The sequence below is a fragment of the Condylura cristata genome, unplaced genomic scaffold, assembly GCF_000260355.1.
Source record: "Condylura cristata isolate star-nosed mole 26May11 unplaced genomic scaffold, ConCri1.0 scaffold00004, whole genome shotgun sequence".
Classification (NCBI taxonomy): Eukaryota; Metazoa; Chordata; class Mammalia; order Eulipotyphla; family Talpidae; genus Condylura; species Condylura cristata.
In genome coordinates this window covers 38267931-38294925 of record NW_004567105.1, presented here as the reverse complement: position 1 = coordinate 38294925, position 26995 = coordinate 38267931, and the positions used below count along the sequence as shown (strand labels likewise).

Here is a 26995-nt window from a genome sequence, read left to right as displayed (position 1 = left end):
TCCAGCAATGCATGTTTTCTCCAGTGTCTAATAATCAGCAAAAAATGATCATTATAGCACAGTTAAAGTCTCAATACAATGGGGGAAAAAAGCTGATTGTGAAAGGAATATAATATTCTGGTATAAGGATCATCCAGAAAGAATCCTCCATGGAGTCTTTTACCAGGAGACATGGTTGAATAGACAGAACATTGGTATACATTCTCTAACTGGAAGAAATAAATGAATGAGGAATTTCAGGGGTTATAAGGAATCAGAAGAATATATAATTCTTGGAACTTACATATCTGCCATAAAGAGTCCTTGAATTGGAAACTTGAGCTTCATATTAGGATAGGATAGGTAGAGACAGAGAGTGGTCTAGCCTTCTCAGTTTCTTTTGATCATTGTTCTATCTTCTGTGTTAAGAAGTGAAATCAGGTCCTGTTTGACTCCTTCATATTTTAGACTAAGGCAGAGATCTTTTCTTTATGTTTTTAATCTCTTTCCTTTATACTCTGCTTTCATAAACCAAGATTGTGGGTTAAAAGGAATAAATTAAATTAAAATTCACAGTTTCAAATTACAGCTGCAAAATGTGTTACTTTGTGTAAAGCACGTTTGGCTTTATTTTTGAGTACTAACACACCAGAGCACTGAGTCCAGATCTTGTTTTTTTCCCCTCCAAAATGGAATGTGTACATGGTCCCAAATCATAAACACACAAAGAAGACAATGCAATTCGGAAAAGTAAAACCAAGTATTCCATTTTATCTTGGAAAGATGTGGAGAAGACAAAACCTTTTTTCTTTGGCCCTTCTGAATCCTCAAGTTTGATTGAAGTTGTCATCTACTCTCATCCCTGTCACTCACATCTCTGTGTTCTAAAGCGTCATCTGTGAAATGGTACACAGCTGCAAAATATCAGCTCTACAGAGTAGCATAGAATGGCTTTGCAGGAGATCAGCACACAAGAACAGCTGTTTATATACAGAGGGAAAAAAATAAAACCCTGTATTTCTTATTTTTCTGATGGCGAAACCTTGTAAAGTCACTAACAAGTCTAGGCCCCATCCTATAGATAACCAAGAGTCTCCATTGCTAGAAGTATCCCAAGTTGCCCAGATAAGCAGGTGAGTGTGGAAAATAATGCACTGAAATATTTACAGCAGTGATCTTAGCAGTGGAGTATTGGTGATTTTTTTTTCTTAGAAAATCTGCTTTCGAGTTACCCACAAAGAATATTTACCTCTTGCAACTCCACCAAAAATATTAATTTAAAAAGTAAAGTTAGGTGTGAACTTCAGTGAAATATTCACTTCCATTTTGTGCTGATTATTTACAACTCATCCTTTTTTTCTCTCCCCTTGTGCATTACCTGCTTGAGTAAATTCATCAAATCAGTCCACTAACATTAAATGTTTTACCATTAACATGTGATTTTTAAAGAAGGTCCCCCTTCACAAACTTTTTTGGGAACATGATAAATAAATAGCATTTAAGTAATTATACAATAATTTTTTACACAAATTTAATACCTTCTGTTTATTTCTTAACCATCCTTGTGGGCTTGACAAAGATTAGCAAGTTAAAAAAATAATAATAATGTCAGCACCATCCATACTTAATTACAATACAGTAATCTGTGCGTACAGTTCATTCATCCCAACTGATGTCAGCTGTTTTATCATCACAGAGTATACAGTAATTTTACTTCTTAGACATCACTACCCCTGCTAAAAAATCTGGGTGACATGAAGACAGTGGTAGATGGATATTTACAGTTAGTTTTGTTACCGAGTAATTCAAAGGGAATTCCCTTCCAAGGGTTACTTTATAAAGCCAAACGTGATGTGTAATCTTAGGTGCTTAGGGACAGAAAGCTTCCTTAATTATGCCACTCTGTCCTTTGTGATTTTGATCGCTTTATTCTTTTATCTCCTTGATAGTTTTATTAACTTTTCAGAAGAAATAGGAATAAAATTCCAGTTTCTAGAGTCAAAACTATGTTCCTGTGCCTTTCTTACGTTTAGCCCCCAATTCCATTCTCCACCAACAATAGCAGAATCTCAGGCATCTTTTTTTGTGACATACATGAGTTCTTAATGGTCATTGTCACTTGGACTTTACTAGAAGTAGTTTTAAAATAGGGTAGATATAGGCCCTCCCTGGTGGCGCAGTGGGTTAAAGCACTGCACTAAGAAGCTTAAGCCAATTCCACATGAATTCGATCCCTGCCTGCCCTGAGGAGATCCACATGGCGTGGCAGACCTCTCCTGACCCGCCCGCTGCTCCCCTCAGCAGTGTACTTCGTTGATCTGCCTGTTCTGCTCCCCACTCTGTTCCTGTGAATCCTCTCACCCTCCACATCTCTGTGCTATACTCCAGTTCTGTATGAATAAATAAATAAATCTTTAAAAAAAAAAAAGGGGGGGTAGATATTGGGGCCTCCTTGGTTGCCTAAAGGTTAAATCTTAGCACTATCACCACTACAGCTTGAGTTCGATCCCTGGCCAGGGAGCTAACGGAACTCGTCTCACCCACTGCTCCCTGCAGCAGTGGATTTCAGTAGATCCACCTGTTCTGCTCCCAACTTTGTCTCTGGTGAGTCCTCTCAACCTCCGCACCTCTGGTCTGCACCCAGTCCTTCTACACACACAAATAAGGGCAGATTGAGGTTACAGTATCAGTGAGTTTGCTCCTCTAGATATAGAGGAATTGACAGCACCATTTCATGTATAACTAGACTTTCTTAGACCTGAGAAATTTAGTTTAAACATTTTGCACTGTCAGATGTAAGTCTGAGACTGTAGAATCATAGGACCATATCTTGTGTGAAAAGGTTTTCATCAAGGCACATAATTTTTAGTTAAAAGTTGTATAGCCTCATATAATCATTTTTTCAGCCAATATTTATTGAGTGACGGCTGTCAAACAATATGCAGTTTAATTTTCTTTCAGTGTTAACATGGAAGTCAACTCTACCCTCATTTTTTTTAAATGTCAAGAAAACTGTTGTTTATCCAAGTGTAAATTCTATGGAGAAGCAGAGATGATGACTTCATATTAAACAGACTCAGGCAATCGTAAGTCAGCAGTTTTTCCTTGATATGTGCCTATTGAACAAATATAACACATATGCTAATTTAGCAACCTGACAAAAACCCAGAAAATGGTTTGAACAATTTTACAATATTCTACTAGTGCTTTGTGGATTGCCGCTAAGACAGACAAAAGAACTGTCTTAGTACCACCAAGGTGATGCATCAACATGTTTCAGCAAATAAAAAATGCCCTATCATTCTTTCAGCTGCTTAAGTATTTATAGTTCATGGTAAAATAGAGAATTTTATAACTGGTCTCCAAGGTCCACCAGTTATCTTGTGAAAAATCACAATCTCAGGAATTCTTTTTTTTAGAAACTACATGAGAAGTAAAGATAAGTTAGTATGACCTTTCTGGAGGACAATATAGCAATACAGATAAAAAAAAATTAAACTGATTTAACAGTTGTGCTCTAGATCTTTATCCTGAGAAAGTAACAGATGCACAAAGATTGCTCCACAAGGATCTTCGTCATTATGAAAACTCAGAAACAACCTAAATAGCCAACGATTTGAGATTGGTTAACCTCACTGAGAGAATCCATCTCTGAGCAAAAGTTATCAAGCTGTTAAAATGTGATAGTAGAGAACTGTTTCCAATGTTCTCTGCATCTGTGGTAGTCACATGTACCAAGTATATCAGCAACTTATTTCTTTACGCACAGATATGGGGCAAAATGGAGGAGGTAGGAAGACATGTTTTTATCCGTCATTTAATGAAAAAGTTGTATATCTATCAGGTATCAAAGATGGTAGCCTGAGGACCAGGATGACCAGATGGTACAGAACAATCAAGGAAAGGGAGGGTTAAGGAGCCTGGTATTAAACCCATTTCCTGGAGTTCCAGTAAGATGGTGTCACTGGTGTCTCACTGGAGAGATTAGGGCTCACAGGGTACACAGCAGGAGGCCAAGTGGATTGGAGTTGCCTCTTTTCATTAGATGTTTTGCACTTAAAAAAAAAATGTTATAGGGTGGGATAAGGGGACCCCTACCTGCCAGTTCTAAATAGGTTCTGCCATCTACTGCATCCAAACAAAACATAACTCGTGCTTAAGACTAACTTCAGTGGAATGGAACTTTAATACAATTCATGTGCAAGAAAGACAAGACAAAGACTGTAGTTCCCAAATCCAGCACCCAGTGTCCTCGTGGGTAAGTACCCAGCCAAATAAGGTTGGCCCAAAGCAGGACTTCTGACACTGAAAAGTGTGTCATCAGTCCAAAACACCTTTTGGTGGGGACCCATGGGAAAGTGGCAGAAGCGGCTGGACAAGTCCAGGAAGAAATGAGCAACATAAAGATCATGATAAATGCTGTCATTGTTCCCTTCCCCATGGGTCTCTCACCACCTCTGTTCCAACCAGTCCAGGATCAAGTGCAGCTTCTTCACATGTCTCTGCTCCATGTGCCTCCCCCAGGTCTCCTTCTGGCTCCTTATCTTCTTCCATCCTTCTCCAGTCTCCTCTCCAGCTTCTCCTCCTCTCTGCTCAGCTCTACCCTCACTTGGGTGGAGCAGGGGACCTGAAAATGCTCCTTTTTTCTGGAGCCATCCTGAGACAAAACCAGGGTGGTGCATGTCTGTGTGTTTGATGACGCTGTACCCCAGGGCTGCCTTCACCCAGGGCTCTGGGCCAGCCCTGTGTCATCAAATAACTGTCTCCAAGGAGTCTGGAAATCACTTCATCTTCTGGATGCCCCTGAGCTATCTAGTACTGAAAAATAATTAAGTGATAGCACTCCTCGTTGCCCTGTCCTCAATGCTCAGAAATACAAGTTCATGAACATGTGGGGCAGGGTTCGGGCAAGGGAGCATATGGTTGCTGGGCTGTGGTAACTGGAACCCTAGTTTGTTCTGTGGAATAGGTGGTCAATGATTCACATCCAATCAGCTGACTTGTTCATTCATCATCTATATGAGGTTAATTCAGCCCTAATCCTGGTCTAGGCGCTCAGGATGTCAAGATTAAAAGACAAGATTTGCTAGAGGGACAATGGTCATTGGGGATCAGCAGATGCCAGGACAGCACCAGAGACTCAAGGATGAGTACTTCAGTCCTGCTGTGGGACTACGTCACTGGGTGCTGGGTTTCTCTGTAGCTCCTCTGGGTTATTTTAATTCTTCCTGGGAGCCTCCCTGGTGCTTCGGTGTTGAGTCTCAGGTTATCATGCTATGGCGTGAGCACAATCCCCAGCCAGAGAGCTGACCCACACTGTGCAGCAGTCCTCTCCAGTCTTGCCTGCTGCTCCTCTCTTAGTGGATTTCATTGGATCCACCTTTCTGCTCCCTACTCTGTCTCTGGTGATCCCTCTCACCCCTACCCCCTCCACACCCCTGGCCTGCACCCCAGTTCTTCTACATACACACACACACACACACAAATTCTTCTTTGAATCTTTAGCACTCCGTGGGATGTTTTTCAAGAAATGTCTGAAGATGAAGACATCTGAATCTATTTTTTCAACAAACAGATATCGGGCACATACTGAGTGCCAGGTTCTATGCTGAACTTTTGCAGTCTGGAAAATGCTTGTTACCTAGTAGTGAAGGATGAAGTGGTAAGAATGAGGTCTAGACTCGGTGCAGGTTAAAATATGAGCATTGAGAGGCAGGGTTAAGAAAAGCTGCTTAACAGGATGCCAGGTCCATCTGAGTCAGTGAGTTTGGGAATGGGCAGGTAGGAAGTCAGGAGAAGAAAGGACTGAGACTCTTAGCACCCTGAAGAGATGGAGGTAGGGGTGGAGACAGGCAGAGTGGAGGGGAAGCTGCCCCTTAGGCTTCCTGTGCCCTGTAGTGCCTATGATGCGTTACAGGGCAGGCATTCTGGGCAAGTTGCTTCTTTGCTTTTAGAGGAATTATAGGTCGTTTGGTTTGCCTCCAAGTTACTTACTATGGTACACTCAACTTGTAGCAAGCAATTAAATATGTTATATTTGTAAAACTCATAAAAACATCTGTTCTGGACATCCGGTTCTGGACCTGGTGTTTGTGCTACATAACTTTGTTGAATGAAACTACAGGGTATTCTGTTTCTGAGACTTCTCCAAAATATGTTGGCCTTGGGTTAAATTTTTTTCTCCTTGAATCAGGGGTTTGGGAGGAGCAGGCATGGAGTCCAAGTACCCCAAGGAGTCTCTTCCTCTGTTCTTTTGGTGAGGAAAGAATTGTCGAGACCAGAGTTACAGAAAAGCCAAGTGGTTTGTTGTTGATAGATAAGAGGAAAACTCAACAGAGAAAAGTCCCAAGTAGGTAGCTACGGAGGAGGTGAGAAGCAGGTGCTTAACTGGGTACAGAAGGCAGGGAGTGGGGTTGCCCTTGGATGTCTCTGAGTATGTTTCTTGCTGATTGGATGGGCCTGTGGGGTCTCCCAGGCCACCAAGGCCTGACCACTGAGTTTCCCAGTTTTTCTGCCTACTTTTCTGAAACCAGCTTTGGTCCATTTCTATTGTGCTATTATTTTGCTGTTCTTCACATTCCATTTAAGTTGAATTGGGGTGGTGGGCTCCCTCCTGGTCTGTTGGTTGTCAGTGTTTCTAAGTCAGGCTGATAAATGGACTTATGGCTTGGGGCCCCCTGTTCCAAACTTCCTTCTTCACTGGGACTGTCTACTTTTTCACTTAGGGTGTTCTAGATGCTTTCCATGCTTCAGGCACTATTCACAGCAGCTCAACGTCTCCTCTGCCCACTCATAATGGGCAAACCACAAATGGGGCTGCCAAAGCAGAATGGCCCTCCTGCCAGTCCACTGGGTTGACTAGCAGTTCCTCTCTATCTTGTTAACCGCTGACCTTCAAAACAATTTTAAGCCAGTCCTTTTTGTTGTCTTCCATAGAATTAATTCAGTTAACCTGTGACCTCAAAATAGTAATGCTAGTTGATGTAAGCTTTATGTGCTTTGAATCACATTCTCCTCAGGAGAACCTTGAAAGGACCAGAAAGTTTAAGTGTCCTGCCAGCTGTCAAAGAGTGGATAAGTCAGGAAGAGGAATTTGAACATGAGCATGTGGTTTCAGAGTCTGTGACCAGCACCCATGTCTACCCCTTTTCTTGGTTTAAGCTAGTCATCAAGAGCATTCTTTCAAGACACCAGTCAAGTCTGTGCCTTTGGGCCTCCCTGATGGCCAACTGGTTGTCTCAGTGCTATCACTACTAAGGCCTGAGTCCATCCCAGCCAGGGAGCTGACCCATACAGGGCACAGCAGACTCCCTGTCTCACCTGCTTCTCCCTTTAGTAGTGGATTTAAGTCAATCCTCCTGTTTTGCCCCCCAACTCTGTCTCTGGGGAATCTTCTCATCCCCACCCCCTACCTCTGGACTCCACTCTTACAAGCAAAAAGTAAAAAAAGAAAAAAAAAAGTCTCTGCCTTCACTTGCTTCCCCACAGCTTAGGACACAGCTTGACAAAACCTGATAGAATTACCAACAGATAAACAGAGCACTCTGAATTTTGTCAAATGAACATGTAAAACAAAAATGTTATGAACAAATCAAGTTTATAGTTTATAGATTTAGTTATGTTTATACCTTCTGCACATTTCAGAAAGAAAGCATTCCTTCAAATTTTACCAAAACTTCCTGTTTTATTGCATTTGATCAGCACATGCAGAGCTAATGCCACCATCCAAAATCGATATCTTATATGGAAATAAACCGGGAACAAAATTTTTAAAATTCAGTCTTATAAATGACATCACAGAATGTCCAAACTTCCAATTGTGTGCAAGACTTAGGTTAAGACAAAGCCAAATAAGGCCTTGGAATTGTGCTCAAATCAAGACGTGGGCACTACAGATGGATGAGAACCCTGGGGACAGCCGGGCCTTTGGGGGCTTGGGGACTAGGTGGGCGCCACAGCCTTCTGTTTGGGGAACCCACACCCTCAATTGAAAAGAGAAATAATACCTTTTGCTTCTGTGCCACTCTATGTCTCTTCATCAGTGTCAAACTAGTTTCTTAAAGTTCTCTCTACCCTTGGATAAAACTGATGGCCTGACTTACTTTCCAATTTCTTTTGACAGAAAAAAAGACAAGTATATGAGTCTAACCTCATCCGTGGTGGCCTGCAGCTTGAGGCAACGAGATCGGTAGGTGCCCGTCCCTATTCAGACATCAATTGGCCTTCGCCCTAGAAACCTCACCCCACTGAGAGGCTAGATGGGGTCAGAAACATGCAGCCCCAACCGCAGCTTCGTGGTAGGCTAGAAAGAGGTGTCAATCAAAGTCCACATTATAGAATATATATTTATTTCTGATCAAAACTAGTACCTCTTTTTTCTAGTCCAACAACGTGATAATGCGTATATCTCTCATTATTTTCTTCTTTTAATTGTTATTGCAGAAACAATCACGGATGAACAAATTAGAAAACATAATAGAAAATCAAAATCATCTGTATTTCTTAATGATTATTTTAAAAGATTTATTTTATTTATGCGCATAAGAACTGGGTTATAAGCTGCAGGTGGGGGTGAGGGGGAGGGTGACAGGATTCCCCAGAGACAGAATAGAGAGCAGAACAGACAGATCTACTGAAATTCACTGCTGAAGGGAGCAGTAGGAGAAATAGGAGTGTTCTGCTGCACCCTATGTGGGTCAGCTGCCTGGTCAGGGATGGAACTCAGGCCCTAGTAGCTGGCAATGGCACTGAGACTTACCCCCTGCCCTACTGGGGAGTCCCAATCATCTGTATCTTAATTATCCATAAATAACCTGATACTCTCTGAACTTTTTGTTCCCCAAAAGGGGAGTGATCAATTATTTTTTCCTTTTAATATAGTAAATACATGTCTATATTAATTAATTCTTTTGGCATTCTTTTTAATGGCCACATAGCATATTAAACATATAGATGACAAATAGCCCTCTTTTAGGTTTAAGAAATTTAAAATTTATCCAGATAGTCCCCGGGCAATGAAGACTCTATAGTTTTTATTTTTAATCACTAATTTGGATGGATTGATAGGCAAATTAACAAAGTAGTTTTTCTTCACTTTGTAATTTCATGAAAGAGCTATGATGAGCATGTTAATCACTTTTTCAATAATTCGAATGGAGAAATTATCTTTAAAGCCAAAGTTGTGATGGTTTGCAGATCTAATTTTATTTTATCTTCACTATACCAGGTATCCTGTTTTTATACACATACTTGCATATACTTGAATTACCAGCAACTTAAGCAAAATCTGTTTTAAAATCGTAAAACATTTGTCTGTTTTTCTGATTTGTGTTTTTGTCCTTTCTAGGTTGTGGATGACAAACTTGTGTTTGTAAAAGTACACGCCCCGTGGGACGTGTTATGTGCATATGCTGAGATAATGCACATTAAATTGCCTCTGAGACCCAATGATCTGAAAACTCGGTCCTCAGCCTTCACTAATTTCAACTGGTTCACCAAAGTCCTCCAAGTGAATGAGGATATCATCAAGCCAGAACAAGAGTTTTTCACTGCCCCATTTGAGAAAAGCCGGATGAATGATTTTTACATTCAAGATAAAGATGTCTTTTTCAATCCAGCCACCAGAAGTCGAATTGTAAGTCTAAATCAAATGTAGTTGCTGTTTTGGGGTGCTTGAGAATTTGCTGCTGAGTGATTACTAATTTGTTTAAGTTTTGCTTTCAAATGCTACAAAAAAGAAACAGAAAAGAAACTGGCTACAGCTTTGTGTTACTACAGTAAACAATGATTGGTTCATTTCACTGTATTAATCACATTCTGTTTTGGAATCGTTTTAGGTTTACTTCATCCTCTCTCGGATCGAGTATCAAGTAAGCGGTAACGTTAGTAAGTTTGGGATTAACAAACTTGTAAACTCTGGCATCTACAAGGCAGCTTTTCCTCTCCATGATGTAAGTCAAAGAGCAAAAATAAAATGTAATTTTACTTAATGTATGTTCTGATGTTATAGGGAAAGGCCAATCTTCCTCACATTAAGATTCTTTGGTAAAACGAAGATAGCATATTGCAAGATTGCAAACTCAGGTGGGGCCGGGACTCATGTCCACTGCTGACCTTAAGCACAGAGGTGCCCTCAGTTTCAAAGAGTGAGTGAATGGTGCCCTTCCAGAGTACATGGGTGAACAGTGCGTTCTCAGGTCAGAGTACAGACCTTGGGCTCAAAATGCCCACACCACCTCTTTCTAGCTGGAGTGAGCTAGTGAAAGTCATTTAGCCTCTTTGATCCCCATTTCTTCAGCATAACATGGAAATAATATCTACCTTACTGAGCTCTGAGGATTAATTTGAAATCAATTCATGTCACATGGTCTAAAAATCCTTGCTATTTTTTCTTAACTTTTTGCATAATTAATGACAGATGGCTTTTATCAACCAAAAAAGTCTTAGTTCTTTGTAAGTCTTAGTTCTTTGTAAACTTTCTCAGCTATTTTCTGTAATGGACTTTTCCTGCCCCCCCCCCATACTGTCTTCAAACTTTGTCTGGAATATCACAAAACTTGTTACAATGAAAATATGGCAGATGGCTGACATTTTGTAAGGACTATGTTCTGAAATGAGAGTAACTGTGCAAATTCAAGAGTCTTTTCTCTCACTGATAACATCTCTTAAGAGATGAATTGATTTGAGATGTGACTGCTTCAATGATTTCGCAAGGCATGGATATGATACCTAAGTTATTTAAAATAAGCTTTCTCCCTGACATTAGTATATTATATTGCACTGTTACTTTGTTTCATGTACTCTCATTTTATCTGAATCTCTAAGACCAAAGAATGCTAAAACTGAGGTTGATAGTTGCTACTCTGTATTTGTAAATGGAGACAATTAAAATGCACTGTATGAAATAATAAAACTGGGACATTAAGTGGCTACTGATGCTGCTTCATAAGTAGGGAAAAGAGGTGAAGAACAGTCGCTGAGCTCTCTGGCTATGAGATGCAAATGTCTGTGTGTTTTATATTTGTGCCTCAGCAGAATTATCAATTGTAACACCACTTGGGCCTTTGGAGATACCAGCACAGAGCAGTCCTGAGTTTTAATCTGGGATGCAAAGGTTCCATAGTACTCAGTTGACATCTGTGCATGTCCAGTTCTTTTCCACTAAAGCCTCGTATAATTATGGTGGCCCTATATCCAGGTCAAAGAATGACCTGGATAGTTTTGCAGTGGATCATTAGATATCAGTAACCCTATTAGGGCCTGGCAGCATGATATTCTAGTTCTAGTTCAGAAGGAAGGAAACCGAGGGACATGGGAAGAAGAAAGACTGAATTTGAGCAGATGCTGGGTATTTTATTTCTTGACTAAGCTAAGTGGATAAATGATGTTGCTCCTCTTTGTTGTTTATATTCTACATGTTGTCACAGAAAAGCTGCTGAATTGGGGACAAGGAAGTCTGAGTTTCAGAATGACCCTCAAGGCCTTGACCCAAGGGAGGAGCTGGATAATCAGGGGTTCCTACATTGTGGCTGTTTTTGCTCTTGTAGGACCTTCTTGTAGGACTTGAAGCATCCTTGGGCTCTCACCCAGCCTGTGTTGTGTTTCTCCCAGATGGTAGTGACCACGTGTTCCCATTACCTGCCTAAGCAGATGCCACCAAGGGGTTAGGAATACTCCCTGTTGAGAATTACTGAACATCAGATTGCCTTTTCATTCCTTCCAGCAAATTATGGCCTGTTATTCAGGTCCACAAATGTCTGCGCATAATAAACAGCTCTGTGAACACATGCTGGGGTAATGCATGCTCACTTGTTTGCCTCTGCTTCCCAGTGCAACTTCAGCTGTCCCTCGGAGGAAAATGGCTGCCCAAGTGAAAGGTTCCTGCTGTACAAAGAGTGGGCGCATCCCCGGAGCATCTACAAAAAACAGCCCTTGGACCTCATCAGGTGTGTTGGGCAGAGAGCACTCGAGGCAGGATTGCAGGTTGTGCTCATGGCAGCCAAGTGCCACGGGCCTCAGAGCATTGCCCAGGGGAAGCTTCCCCACCCCTGTAAGGTCAATGCTCAGCGTGGTTATTTATTAATTAATTAGTTTGTTTATGATGCATGCAAGAACTGGGGTGCAGGCTAAAGATGGGGGGGGGGGGAAGGGTATGTGACCAGAGACAGTGAGAAGCAGAATAGGTGGATGTATCTACTGAAACCCATGCTTGAGGGAGTAGTAGGTGAGACTTGAGAGGTGTGCTGTGCCCTATGGGTCAGCTCCCAGGATGGGGATTGTATTCAGGCTGTGCAGGTGACAGTGCTGAGACTTAACTCCTAGCCACCAGCGAGGCCCTTGGTGTGTTTATTGATGCTTCATTTCGTAGATGTGATTGATAAAATTCTTGCTCACATGGCAGTTTCCAGCTCCTTCTCTTCCTGAAGGACATTGAAATACCACACGGCTCAAAGCCCCAGGCTCTGTTACCTAGTGGCGTTTTCTGCCAAGGTCAGTCTCCAGAACTGGCTAAGGACTGAGAGTCACCCCATGGTCATAAACTGTCAGGCGGGGTGGAGGCTCGCACTGTGAATAACCAAGACTAATATGTAGGGAAGTTCCAAGAGTTTAAGATTCTCTCCCAGAGAATCTAGCAACCAAGATTCACCAAATCCTTCATTCACAGAAGTAAATGTTCTCTTTGGCTTAAATTGTGTGGTAAGAGATAGAAAATGCTTGCTGTTTTCCGTATCTGCCGTTAGATAATGTTTCATTGTCTCTTAACAAGATAAAGTGATTAGCTCAGCATTTGTGTCTTCAAAGCACCAACTAAGCTAGTCTGCAAAAGTTTATGTGGTCTAGGGAAGGCTGCTGGAGAGAGGTAAACTAAGGCCAGACAACCAAACAACAATAACGAAATTAGTAACAGGTGGGGGCTGGGAAGATGAGTCAGGAAAGATATCGTCAGCAGAAGAATTAGAAACAGAGACCTGGGTAGTAAAAAGAAGTAGTGCTTTGAAGATTTGAAAGAAGTCATTCTAGGGGGAGCTTGTACACAGCCCTGAGGCATAAATACACTTGTGAGGTTGGAGGAAATAGCCAAGACTGGTGGTAATTAGAAGGAGAATGGGGAGGTAGAAGCTTAAAAGTATGTCAGGAGCATGAAAGGCAATTTAGACTTTAAGTGCAATGAGAATCGTTCGTGATATTTTAAGCATTCCAGGAATTTTATCTTGTTCCTATTTTGCAATGACTATGGGGAGAATGGGCTCCACAGGCCACAGGAAGCTGGAGACCCCTCTCCTCTACAGTCTGGAGGCGAGACTGTGGGAGCCAGTTTGGAATGTGTTTTAGGGGAGAGTGCACAGGTCTTGTTATGAACTGAATACGTGGGGGATGAGAAGGAGAGAGCGAAGATATTCCCAGGTCTGACTACAGCTTTCTGCCTCTTTTTTCTACCATAGTTCTCTGTCCCTTGCAATCTCCCATCTACTGGAAAAAGCCTCTTAACCTTAAAAGAGAATTTTATAATGGTGAATAGTTTTTGTTTTGTTTTCCATTTTACTTGTGGGAAATTTCAAACATAGAACAAGAAGTAACAGCACAGCAAACATGCATATACCGGTGACCCACCTCCAAAAAGCATTAACTCATAACCAGTCTCTTTTTATCTTTTTCTCTACCTCCTTCCCTTTCCCTCCACCCTGAACCATTTTGAAGAAATGCTAAGTATATCTTGGCATTAGTATCTATTTCTAAATGATAAGGTGTCTTTTAAAACAACCAGAATATTCATTAAAATATTTCATCAAATAATTAATATTGAGATTTCCCTGATTGTCACAAAAATATTTTCAGTAGGTTTTTTTTTTCTTTTTTGTTTCAAATCAGAAATCCAAACAAGATTCAGATGTTATGATCAAATATCTTCCATAAGTTTGCCCAGTTTCTTGTTTTCCTTAAAATTTTTAAGAATTTCTTCATTCTCTATTTTGCTGATTTTACTTACCCTATAATGATGTTGGATTGTTGCTTAAACTAAGTAATTTGATCCTTATCTAAACACATAATTTATTGACCTTATGGAAGAACACTTGCTATTTGGAGTTACATCCTTTTCTATCGGAAGACAGTGTCCAGTTTTTGCGGGTTTTTTTTTTTTTAAAGATTTATTTATTTATTCATACAGAATGGGGTACAGGCCAGAGATGCGGAGGGCGAGAGGATTCACCAGAGACAGAGTGGGGAGCAGAACAGGCTGATTGACGAAGTACACTGCTGAGGGGAGCAGCAGGCGGACCAGGAGAGGTCTGCCTGTGCCATGTAGGTCACCTCCCAGGCAGGGATTGAACTCATGCTGAAGTTGCTTTAGCTTCTTACTACTGTGCTTTAACCCACTGCACCACCAGGGAGGGCCCTGTTTCGTTTTGTTTTGTTTTTTTAATTTGTTTGTTTTCTTTTTGCAGAGAGCTTGGGTACAGTCCAGAGGTGGGGGGTGAGGGGAGCGTGGGTAGTGAGAGGATTCTGCAAAAACAGTAGGGAGCAGAACTAACAGATCGACTGAAATCCACTGCTGAAGGAAGCAGCAGAGACAAGAGAGGTCTACTGCACCCTTCGTGGGTCAGCTCCCTGACCGGAGATTGGACTCAGGCCTTAGCTGTGATAATGTTGAGACTCAACCCCTAGGCCACCAGGGAGGCCCCTGCCTCTCTTTTTTGATAATAGCAACAATAATGTACATTGCTTATATTCATTATTTTATAAAAGGTTTCATTTTGTTTAGCTATACTCTAATTTCTTGCTTCATTTATTAGCCAGGTTACAATGACAAAGTTACAATTTTTTTCTCACTCTGATTATCCTGTGTAATAAAATTTTAAGAAGCTGCGTATATATGTAATATTAAAGCTGACATTCACATGTTTTCCCTGTGAACAATTTCCTATTATATTAAACCCTTAAGTTGTGATAACAGACCTATGGATATGATAGGTTCCAATCTCTCTTCATGGCATATTTTGTAGAGAAAATAATCTTACCTACTCTTTTAAGTATACTTTAATAGGAAAATATAACTAGCTATTCATGCCCCTGGTTCATATACTCCCTCCTTTTTTTCTTATACAAAACCCCTTGAACCTTCAGGCTCTAATATCTTCATCTGTGTTACCCAGGAATTATCAGAAAGGAAAATGAGTTATTTTCCAAAAAACAAACCAGAGAGAACAGCCTGAAGGAAACATACTTTACAGAGAAAAAAAGGGAAGGAAGGCTATTGCTTTATAATTTTTTAATGTAGCTATGTCAAAAGTGTGGAAGCAGTGGAGGTGTGGATGTGTAGAGGATGGAGTTGAGAGAGTTGAATCTTCATTTTTAAAAGTAAAAAGTCAGGGCCCTCCCTGGTGGCGCAGCAGGTTAAAGCACAGCACTAAGAAGCTAAAGCCACTTCAGCATGAGTTCAATTCCCACCCACCCTGGAGGTGTTCCACATGGCGTGCAGACCTCTCCTGACCTGCCCACTGTTCCCCTCAGCAGTGCACTAACTCAGTCGGCCTGTTCTGCACCCCCAGTGTCTCTAGTGAATCCTCTTGCCACCCTCGCACCTCTGGCCTATACCCAGTTCTGTATGCATAAATAAATAAATCTTAAAAAAAAAAAAAGTAGAAAGTCAGTAGATGAGACATAAAATTGCAGAAATCAGCAAGTAATACTATCATAGTGCTATTTTCAGACATGGTGGTAAAAAGTCAAAGAATCCTTGTAAGGATTGAAAGTGATTGTAACTGGGCAGCAGGAAATGGAGTAAGTTCCTGGGAATTGCTCCTCATTCTTCTAGAAATCTGTGACTCTTTAATGAATGTTCCCTATAACTTTTTTTTTCCTGTCTTTTTTTTTTTTTAAGATTTATTTATTTGTACATACAGAACTGGGGCACAGGCCAGAGGTTCAGGGGTGGTGAGAGGCCCCACCAGAGACAGAGTAGGAAGCAGAACAGACAGAGTAGGAAGCAGAACAGGCAGATCCACGAAGCACATTGCTGAGGGGAACAGTGGCCTGGCCAGGAGAGGTCTGCCATGCCATGTGGTCACCTCCGGGGCAGGCAGGAATCGAACTCATGCGGAAGTGGCTCCAGCTTCTTAGTGCTATGCTCTAACCTGCTGTGCCACCAGGGAGGGCCTGTTCCCTATAACTTTGATAAAAAATCAAAGAATTTTTAAAAATTGGTGTAGATCATGTTGGGGTTTCATAAGTCTCAACACTGTCACTGCTATAGTCTGAGTTTAATCCCTGGCCAGGGAGCTGCCCACATGGTACAGGAGACCTCTCCTATCTTACCCACTGCTCCCCTCAACAGTAGATTTCAGTAGAACTCGCTCTCTATTTTGTCTCTGGTGAATCCTCTTACACATCCCATACCTCTAGTCTGCACCCCAGTTCTAAGCAAAAAAAAAAAAAAAAGAATTGGGATATTTTTGGTATTTTTGGTAGAGAGGGTCAATGATACCACATTACATTACATCATTATTCCCAGTCTTTCAGCAAGTTCAAGGAGGCTGACTTCTGTGTAAGATTGAAATTTGTCCTGATTTTCATGCCTGCGGGATTACCAGGGATACCTTTGGAAGTAACAAACACCCTGCGCTGTAGACATCTAGAGGCTCCTAAATGTGTAGGATGTTCCTACTCTTGGTGATTAAAGCAGTGAACTCCAACAGCTGGGACACAGGTCTATGGGTCCTCACTTAAGTGCTCACAATGGCAAGACCCCACTCAGGCTCAGGGTGCAACCACATTGGGGGGATATAGGGAGAAAGGAAAGAGTCTCTGAGGCCACAAGTGGTCTGCTCTCTCACCGCAAAGAGGAGGAATTATAACCTGTTCGTTACATGTACACACTTGGTAGGATTAATACATTAATAATAAATACATAAAAAAATTTAATTCCACCAAAGATATTTGCTGGTAACACACTTGTGATATGCTAAGCGTAGTATTCATTTGCTGTGTCAAAATAATAAAATGTTGGAAGATGATTCATAACTTAGGACTAAAAAAAGAAAAGGATAAATAAGAAATATCCTCTGGGGAAAGTCTTTTTATAGACCGTTGTAACCCATGACATTTCTAGGCCTTGACTGATCTTGTCTCTGCCGGACTCTGAGCTATTTACCTGACAGCAGGAGCCCATTCCTGTGAACGTGGACTCAGTTCCTTTCTCTGAGCTCGCCCTTCTCCTATGATGTTTCTTTCTCCCAGGCCGATAGCCCCTGGGGCTGGTCTCATGTCCTATGATGCTGGACCAAGTTTGGGGTGTTCCTGCCCAGAGTGTCTCAGGTCTCCAGGTTGTTCTCAGAGCCAAGTTTTCACTAGGCTAAGACCAAGGGGTTCAGGTCAGTGTCATACCATAGGCCTCCACTAGAAAAACCTTCAAGGATCAGTAGAACCAACCCTGCAGGGATCAGTAGAAGTGAATCAGTCCAGCAAGCACAGTAGTTACTAAGTAGTTCCCTAAGCTAATCGTCTCATTGTTTTCTCCTCACCCATAGCCCTTACTCTTTCCCTACGTATATTTTTCTTGAATAGTCATCATATAGTCATCATCATTTCATGCCCTGCCTTTAATTTTTTTAAAGATTTGTTTATTAATGTTTATAAGAGCTGGGGTACAGGCCAGAGGTGTGGGGGTGAGAGGATTCACCAGAGACACAGTGGGGAGCAGAATAGGCAGATTCTGCTGAAACCCATTGCTGAGGGGAGACAGGAGAGGTCTGATGCGCCCTTTGTGGGTCAGCTCCCTGGCCAGGGATCCAGCTCAGGCTGTAGTGGTGATGGTGCTGAGACTTCTAGGCCACTAGGTGTGACCTGCCTTTTCTTAATCTTGCTTGCCTGGCTGCCTCCTTTTGACCTCAGAGGACATGTGTCCCCTTAACAGAAACAGAAGTGCTGGAAATAATTTTTTCGAGACTAAGTAAAAAGTGCTGGTTTGTACCCAAAAAATCATGGCACTCTCCTCTGCTCCGTAGTCAGCGTTTCCCTTCATTGTCTCCTTTGCTGTCTTCTAACTTACTTTGCTCCAGTGGGAAACACAGGGTGTGTCACTCCTCAGTCCCATCCATCCTGCCCATTCTCATATTTTGGTTAGAGGGAAATTCCATTTCTCATATTTTTAGGATCAGCTTCTTGTTATTGTTTGGAGTTTACATTACACTTCCTCCCCTGATGTTCCCTAAAATTAGCACAGTGGGTAAGTGGGCAGACTGTTCGTGTAAATCACCTTCATGCATATTAAGAATAATTTTCTCAAGAATAGGTAAAAAGTGCTGTTCTCTAGCAAGACACATCATGGTGATCTCTGCTCCGTAGTCAGCATTTCCCTTTGTCTTCTCCTTTGCTCTCTTCTCACTTATTTTGTTTCAATGGGCTAATAACAGTGATGGTGGACTGTGGGGCCGGTCTGAAACTGAGTGTGTTCTAAGTGTGCATGAAGTCAGAGGTTTAAGCTGAAAACATCCTTCATTTAAAATCAGAAGTTACTGAGGCTATAGAGAGACTGTGTCTTCTAAAGATAATTTTGTCTTTTTTCAGGAAATATTACGGAGAGAAGATTGGAATCTATTTTGCTTGGCTGGGCTACTACACTAAGATGCTGCTCCTGGCTGCAGTGGTGGGGGTGGCCTGCTTCCTGTACGGGCTCATCAATCAAAACAACTGCACGTGGAGGTAACCCCTGCGTTGCTTGTTACCAAGTGGAAAAGTTGGTCAATGTTTCCGTGAAAGAATGTTCGTTGCAGAATCTTTTTTTTTTCTTCTTTTTACGTAAAAGAACTGGGGTATAGGCCAGAGATGTGGGGGGTGAGAGGATTCATCAGAGACAGAGTGAGGAGCAGGACAGGTTGAAATCCACAGTGGAGGGGAGCAGTAGGTGAGACAGGAAGCATGCCAGCTTTCTGGTCCAGGATCCAACTCAGGTCATAGAGGTAATAGAGCTGAGACCCATTGCTGAATCCTTATTGCTTTGATGAGATATCATTTTATTCTTAGTACAGTAACTAAGTGAAATGGGTAAAAACAATTGTGTTAGAGGGCCCTCCCTGGTGGCACAGTGGGTTAAAGCACAGCACCAGGAAGCTGAAACCACTTCCACATGAGTTCGATCCCGCCTGCCCCGGAGGTGACCACATGGCGCGGCAGACCTCTCCTGACCCACCCGCTGCTCGCCTCAGCAGTGTACTTCGTCAATCTGCCTGTTCTGTTCCCCGCTCTGTCTCTGGTGAAGTCTTTCGCCACCCCTGAGTCTCTGGCCTGTACCCCAGTTCTGTATGCACAAATAAATCTTTAAAAAAAAAAAAAAACAATTGTGTTAGATAAGGTAGCCTCATCTTTGTGTGGAATATCACCCTTTGGAAACACTCCAATATTTTGAGACAATACTTTGTTTAAATAAGAGAGGAGTACTGGAGAGAGGGTTGTCCTTGAACTTCTGTCCCTCATAGCAATGCTTCTCAGTTCTGTGGATGGGGACCAGGGGCAGCTCTTGATTTCTTTAGCATTTTAGTGGCAAAACTAATAAAATTGATATTTGTTTGCTTTTAGAAGTGACCTCTCAATAGTTAAGAAATATGTATTTAAATGCAGAGAAAACAAAAAAGGAATCAGGAAAAAAAAGTTACTATAATAAAGTAAAAATCAAAATCATCAGGCAGCTGAGGTCGGAGACAGTCTGAAGAGGAGGAGGAGGGCGAAGGACCAGGACAGGTGGGAAAGGGCGAAGGACCAGGACAGGTGGGAGTGTACAAGGGGCTATGTGAGGGTGCACAGGGGACTTGGTGGGGGACTTTTACGGGGACACCATACATTGTACAAACATGAAGGGTGGTGTAATGAATATATTTTAAAAATTGTAAAAACTCAAGTAAACAGTATTCATTTTGTTTCGTATTTATTTTGCTTTCAAAAATAACCCTTAAAATGGCAGGAGAAAAAACAAATGATAGTGAATTAGCTCATGCTTGATGTTGGAATTCACACGCCAGCAGCGCTGTCTGAAGGGAAATGCCTGGGCGCCAGAACACGCTTAAGGCCAGGATACCTGCCTGAGCGGTTACTCTCCCTCTGCCTTTGGTGCTCTCAGCCTCCAGAAGATTGTGCAGCACTGAGACCCAGGCATCTCTCTAGGTCCGCTGGCCTCTATCCAGGTGTGACAAGCAGATTAAAATGTGTGGGCACCAGCAATGAGAGCTTGACCAAAATTTTACCACCCAAACATCTCAGCCTGACGCCTGCCTCGGGATTGCAGGCAGCCCCGTGCACAGCATGATACCCGCCCACGTGACACAGGACTCCCAGCCTTCTGAGCCCTCTGGTTTCTCAGCCAGGAAGATGCACTCATCTTGGAAGGTCGCTCCTTTCTCCTGCAAACAAGTTTACATTTACATCAGCCACAGGCTGATGTTAATCCTTTCTATCAAAATTTGTCTTTGACTTCCACTGCTTTGCATTTTCTTCCAGCCAAAAAAGAAAGGCATCTCAAAAATATACTTTCAAAATAAAAAACTTGGGTTTCATCAGTCCCCTGCATAGTGCCTCTTATTATAATTCACTTCTTAAACTACTATGTTTCTTACTATTTTTTCACACAGCTTAATTTACAGAAAATTAAGGATCTACTCCCTATGCTCAGACTATTTAAGCTTTAATTATAAATATTTTAAAATATATTTGGGGGTGTACTATATTTATATATACTTTATATATTATATATAAATATATATCTATATATTAGATATAAATATATGTATATATTTATATACTGTTCTTGTATGTATTTTATAAATATATTTATACATTTTAAATATTAAACATATTTAAAATATCAGATATGTAAATATTTAATATTAAAAACACATATTAAATATATTTAAAATAATAAAAATATTGTGTTATTTGAAGAACAAAAGTTTTTAATTTTAGAGTGCTCCGGTTTACCCATAATAAAATAGGAAACAACTAGGCATATGGAACACAGACTCCAGTGTCTATCCATGATAAAGAATACAGACTTTAAAGAATTAGTGCAGAAATGTAACTAATACATGTATTCCACATATACATCACATATTTGTATATTATATTTTTTAAATGCAGTAAAGTACATTCATTGTTAACATTTAGGTTGCCTGCACTTTCTGTCTAGGTAAATCATTATGTTATGAACATTTCATGTACAAGTTTTTGTGTGAATAGTTATTTTAAATTTTCTTGAGAATATGTTAGGTTGCAGATCTTAAAGATCAGATTTTCCCTCTCTTTAGGGTTTGTTGTTGCTTTGTTGCTATTGTTACTCCTGCTGCTGCTATTCATTTAGTTACATTTCTGCACTAATTCTTTAAAGGTATTCTTAATCATGGATAGACACTGGAGTCTGTGTTCAATATGCCTCGTTGTTTCCTCAAGGTTAGACAGTGATTTCTTTAGATTCCTGAACCCAGTCATTCTTTGAGCCCCTGCCAAGTGCCTCTGAGTTTACATGTTGGAATGTCTTCAGCTCTCCCAACGGGCAGCTTGCCTTCCTCCTTAGACTTTACTTCTTGCTTTTGCAGAACCTTAAAGTCAGTCAGGGGTAAGAGGGATTAAAGTTTTCTTAAGTTTTTTTCCTAACCATGTGCACTGTCCTGCATTTGCCTGTGACCTTCTACAATCCAAGGAATTTGTTAGTTTTTTAAATCTCCCTATGGACCATTCAGTCCCGAACTTTTCTTTCAAGGTCATCTTGTACCACTGCTTCAGCAGTTGCAGTATTTTTATTTATTTATTTAAATATATATACATATATATGTAAATATATGTTTATGTATTTATATATTTATATATGTATCAATGTGCTAATATATATGTAAATATATATTTACGTTATTGTTCATTTTATAGCAATGTTTACTTCCCCCTGCCACACCCATCATCCCCATAGTCCCCCACATTCCTCCCTCCTTCTGATCCCTCTCTGTCCCCCTCCCTTGTAGGATCTCTCTGGTTTATAATTGTCTGTTTTTGTATTTTTTGTGTGTTTTATATTGTAATAACAATACACCCTTTTCTTTCCCCTGTCTTATTTGGTTCTCTTAAATTCCTCCTATAAGTGAAACCATTCGATATTTTTCTGTTTCCTTCTGACTTTTTTCACTGAGCATAGTCCCTTCCAGCTCCAACCATGTTGCTGTGAATGGCATGAATTTATCTTTTGATCACTGAGTACTATTCCATTGTATATATACCACATCTTCTGAATACAGTCATCTAGTTTTGGGCATTTGGGTTGTTTCCAGGACTTACCTATTGTAAGCAGTGCTGCGATAAACATAGGGGTGCATATATCTTTTTGAATTAATGTTTTCTTGTCCTTTGGGTAGATCCCTAGGAGTGGAATTGCTGGGTCATATGGTAGCTCCATTTTTAGTAGTCTGAGGAATCTCCATACAGCTTTCCATAGTGGTTGGACCAGTTTGCATTTTCACCAGCAGTGGAGGAGAGTTCCTTTTCTACTGCTTTCTGGCTAATGTTTGTTGTTAGTTTTTTTGTTTTGTTTTGTTTTGTTTTGTTTTTGATATGTGCCAATTTCACTGGTGTGAGGTGGGATCTCATTGTGGTTTCGATTTGCATTTCCCTGATTGTGAGGAATGTTGGGCATTTTTTCATCTGCCTGTTGGCCATTTGCAATTCTTCTTTGGATAAGTGTCTTTTAAGTTCTGCCCATTTCTTGACTGGGTTGTTTGTTTTGTTTCTGTTGAGCTCTAGTATATATTTTTGTGATCAGTCCCTTGTCTGTTGTATGGAGTGCAAAGATTATTTCCCAGTCAGTAGGGTGTCTCTTTGTCTTAGATAATGTATCTTTTGCTGTTCAGAAAATTTTCAGATTGATGTAGTCCCATGTGTTTATCTTTTCCTTCCTTTTCTTTGCTTTGGATGAAGAGTCTTTAAATATGTTGTTGAGATGTAGGTCTTGTAGTGTTTTACCTGTATTTTCTTCTGTGTATTTTATGGTTTTGGGTCTTATGCCCAAATATTTTATTAATTTTGAGTTGATTTTCATGCATGGGGTGAGATAGTGGTCTAGTTTCATTTTTTTGTTTATGCTTGTCCAGTTTTACCAGCACCATTTGTTAAATAAATTGTCCTTGTTATATTGCATATTCTTTGCTCCTTTCTCAAAGATTAATTGTCCATAAAGGTGTGGGTTTATTTCTGGGCTTTCTATTTAGTTCCATTGGTCTGTGTGTCTGTTTTTGTCCCAGTACCACACTTTTTAAGTACTATGGCTTTTTTAGTATAGATTGAAATCTGGAAGAGTGATACCTCCTCTTTTTTCCTTTGTTTTCATCAGTAGAAATTTGGCTATTCTTGGTTTTCTGTAGTTCCATATGAATTTCATCAGTGTTCTATTTCTTTGAAGAATGTCAAAAGGCCTGCAAATTACACAACTCTAGCCCCTTGGCCTGAGTGCATTGGAACGATTTCTAGTGGAGAATAGATTGCTACCTACTGTTAGTTTAGTTTTTTTCTCATTAATATGTAGGAGTCCTTTAAATACCCTGGTATTTAAACAACAGTATAGCCCTTGTTATTTTTATGTGTTGCAAAATTTCTACCAGGTTGCAGCTAGTCTTTTCCCTCTCTATATATCTTCTGTTAGTTATTTCACTTAAAATACTTTTTTAATATATTAGTACTTTCCTTTGAGTTTCTCATTTATGGAATTTCTTCTTACCACTAAGTTATCTAGATATTTTCCTATGTTTTTTTCTAATAATTTGGTACTGATGAATTCTTATTTTCCACCTGGAATTTATTTAATTTGTCTGTAAGATTTAGGGGTTCAATTTCATACTTTTCCATATGGATATTCCATTGCACTGTCCATGAATTGAAATGCCATCTTTCACATTTCTGATTTGATGTACAGTCCAATCATAGGTTTTGTATATTCGCAAGTCTCTCTCTGAGCTCTTACTTGTTCCCTTGCAATTTTTCTTAACCAGTGCCAGTAGGGCTTTCTTCTTTAATGTTTTGGCTACTCAAAGTCCTTTTCTCTCTTACTGAATTTACAGCTCGAATGGGGTAGAATGATATATTTAAATATTGATTCTTCCAAATTACAAACATGATAACACATTCATTTATAAAGATTTGTTCACTCTTTCAGAGCAGTTTTACTATGTTGTCTATATAAATCTTATGCATCTTATGTATAGGATTTTGAATTGATCCTATACTCTGTATCTTTTAAGTTATCGAGAAATAGTATTTTTAAAAGTCCTGGCCCTCCCTGGTGGCGCAGCGGGTTAAAGCACAGCACAAAGAAGCAAAGGCCACTTCTGCATAGTTCGATCCCTGCCTGCCCTGGAGGTGACCACATGGCGCGGCAGACCTCTCCTGACCCTCCCGCTGCTCCCCTCAGCAGTGTACTTCGTCGATCTGCCTGTTCTGCTCCCCACTCTCTCTGGTGAAGCCTCTCACCCTCCACATCTCTGGCCTGTACCCCAGTTCTATATGAATAAATAAATAAATAAATAAATAAAAAAGTCCTAATATTGCAAGCCCATAAGGACATAGTTTTTTTTTTTGTCACCCTATATATATTTTGTATGTCGATCTGTTTCTCAGAAAATTTACTAATGTCACTTATTTTCATAGTTTATCTAGGTTCTGTTGCATTGTCTATATTGACAATAATGTAACCTCTTAGAAGTAGCAGTTTCCTTTCTTCCTTGCCAACCCTCCTGTCTTTTTTGTTTGGCTGGTTGGTTTTTTTTGGTGACTTACATTGTGCAGTCAAGAGCTTCCAACTGAAAAGAAGTGATGATGCACTCCTTTGTCTTCTTTCTGATGTAAAGGGAATATTTTCAGCATTTTACCACTAAATATATTTTTACAGGTTTTATATAGGAAGCATTTATTATTTATGATTAATGAAATTCGCTTTGGGGCTTTCCTTGGTGGCACAGCGGGCTAAAGTGTAACACTAAGAAGCTAAAGCCACTTCAGCATGAGTTCGATCCCTGCCCCAGAGGTGACCACATGGCGTAGCAGACCTCTCGTGACCTGCCTGTTCTGCTCTCCACTCTGTCTCTGGTTGAATCCTCTCACGGCCCCTACACCTCTGACCTGTACCCCAGTTCTGTATGCATAAATAAATAAATCTTTTTGAAAAGAAAAGAAATTCGCTTCTATTCCTAGTTTTATAAGAATTTAGTTTTATTGGAATCTTACAGTTTGGTCTTATAGACTAGTAGAAAGAAAGTTCTTTCATTCAAATTTTTATAACTAAATTTTCTTTTCTTTAGCAAAGAAGTTTGTAATCCTGATATTGGTGGCAAGATAATAATGTGCCCTCAGTGTGACAGACTCTGTCCTTTCTGGAAACTCAACATCACTTGTGAGTCCTCAAAGGTAAGTTTTATTTTTCCAAACACTCATAAGTCACAAAAGGTATCTTTTCTTCTGATATTTTTATCCCCGCCCCTACTCCTCCACCACAGAATTCTAAACCTCCAAACATTCTAAAAGTAGATCTGATTATCTCTCTTTTACAAATAAAAAAATCAGATCAAAATTTTTAAATCTCCCAGAGGGTCAAATGTGGAATGGTGAAATTGAAACTACTTCAGTATTTCAAGTAATCAAAGCAGAAATCTCATGGATACTATTTAATGGGTTTTACTATTGAAAGTACTTTTTAAGTGACTGGAAACCTGAAATTTGTACTTGTGTTTTTCCCACTTTAAGGAATGCTAAAATTATGCTTCATTTTTTAAAGGCCCTCCTGGTCAGATCTATACTGTATCTGAAAATATGGGTATAAAAGGATTTTATAGATGACAGACATTTACTTTGCCTCAAAACACTTAGGAGATAAAGGATGAGTATTCAGAGAAGTGTTGGGGGAGGCAGAAGGGGGTCGGGGGGGGGGGTACTGAAAGGTACTCCAGGTATCTAGACAGGAAGGTTGGTCAACTTGCTTTGGAGAACATTCGTGAACACTCTGACATTCTTTTGATCTTTCCTCCATCCACCCTGTCCTGCCATGAAAGTTTAGGAAATTTTCTATAACCTCAGAATATTCTGATCTACATGTAAGTTCTTATTTTAACTGAATCATTGTTATTTTATACCTTGCAAAGTTCTTGTACTTACGATTTTACCACTTAAAGCATCCCTGTGAGATAGACATAGCAGGTATTATTTCCATTTTACAGATTAAAGCATTGGGGATCTGATATTAAACAATTACATTTAAAGTGACACTCTCATCAAAACCATAAAATATGAGCAAATGTGTGTTTCTTGCCTTTACTGGTCTTCTCACCAGCTGGCAGTAGTACTGGGCTCTTCACTCTTAAATTGAATTTTATGTTTGAAATTTTCCCCCACCACTTATTTAAGATGATTTCAGAATATTGGCAACATGTGGGTAGGCTTTTACACTTGATTTTTTAGTTACAATGGATTTTATTATCCCCACCCCAACCAAGCACAAATTCAAGATTATAAGTACCTATCATAGATTACAGAAAGAACAAGACTTGATGTTGGTAATAAGGAGCTGCTTCCAGTGATGCTGAGTCATAAGGGTCACCAGTTAGTATGTGTTGTCAGTCACTGGATTTAGGTGTATACCACCAATAATACCAGAGGCAAATTATACTCCACAAAGTACAACTGGAAATGTCATTTTTGTTAAGAAATTCTATCACACTCCCTTCCCATCTCTTCTCTTGTTTATTCTTCTCCACTTATTCTACTGTAAGCACCTGACTTTCAAATATGTTCCTGTCTGTGTACATATTATTTCTATTGTTTTGGAAAAAAAAAAAAGGACTCTATTCCAGTTTCCTGAAGAATCTTTTTTTGGGGAAAGAGATGGAATATTTACTAACCAACATGGGTATTAAAAGGATTAACAGGCCCTCCCTGGTGGCGCAGCGGGTTAAAGCACAGCACTGAGAATCTAAAGCCGCTTCCGCATGAGTTCGATTCCCGCCTG

General features: G+C 40.3%; 1 protein-coding gene across 2 annotated transcripts in view; it reads left to right on the top strand.

The window, feature by feature from the left end:
* ANO6 (anoctamin 6) overlaps positions 1-26995 on the top strand; it is a 179995-nt gene that overhangs the window by 107902 nt on the left and 45098 nt on the right. For both annotated transcript variants that reach the window (XM_012720473.1, XM_012720472.1), the window contains 6 exons: positions 8102-8167; positions 9326-9613; positions 9816-9929; positions 11809-11924; positions 18544-18678; positions 25296-25401. In XM_012720473.1, coding sequence (XP_012575927.1) covers positions 8102-8167; positions 9326-9613; positions 9816-9929; positions 11809-11924; positions 18544-18678; positions 25296-25401 — 825 coding nt within the window. The remainder of the gene's footprint in view (positions 1-8101; positions 8168-9325; positions 9614-9815; positions 9930-11808; positions 11925-18543; positions 18679-25295; positions 25402-26995) is intronic.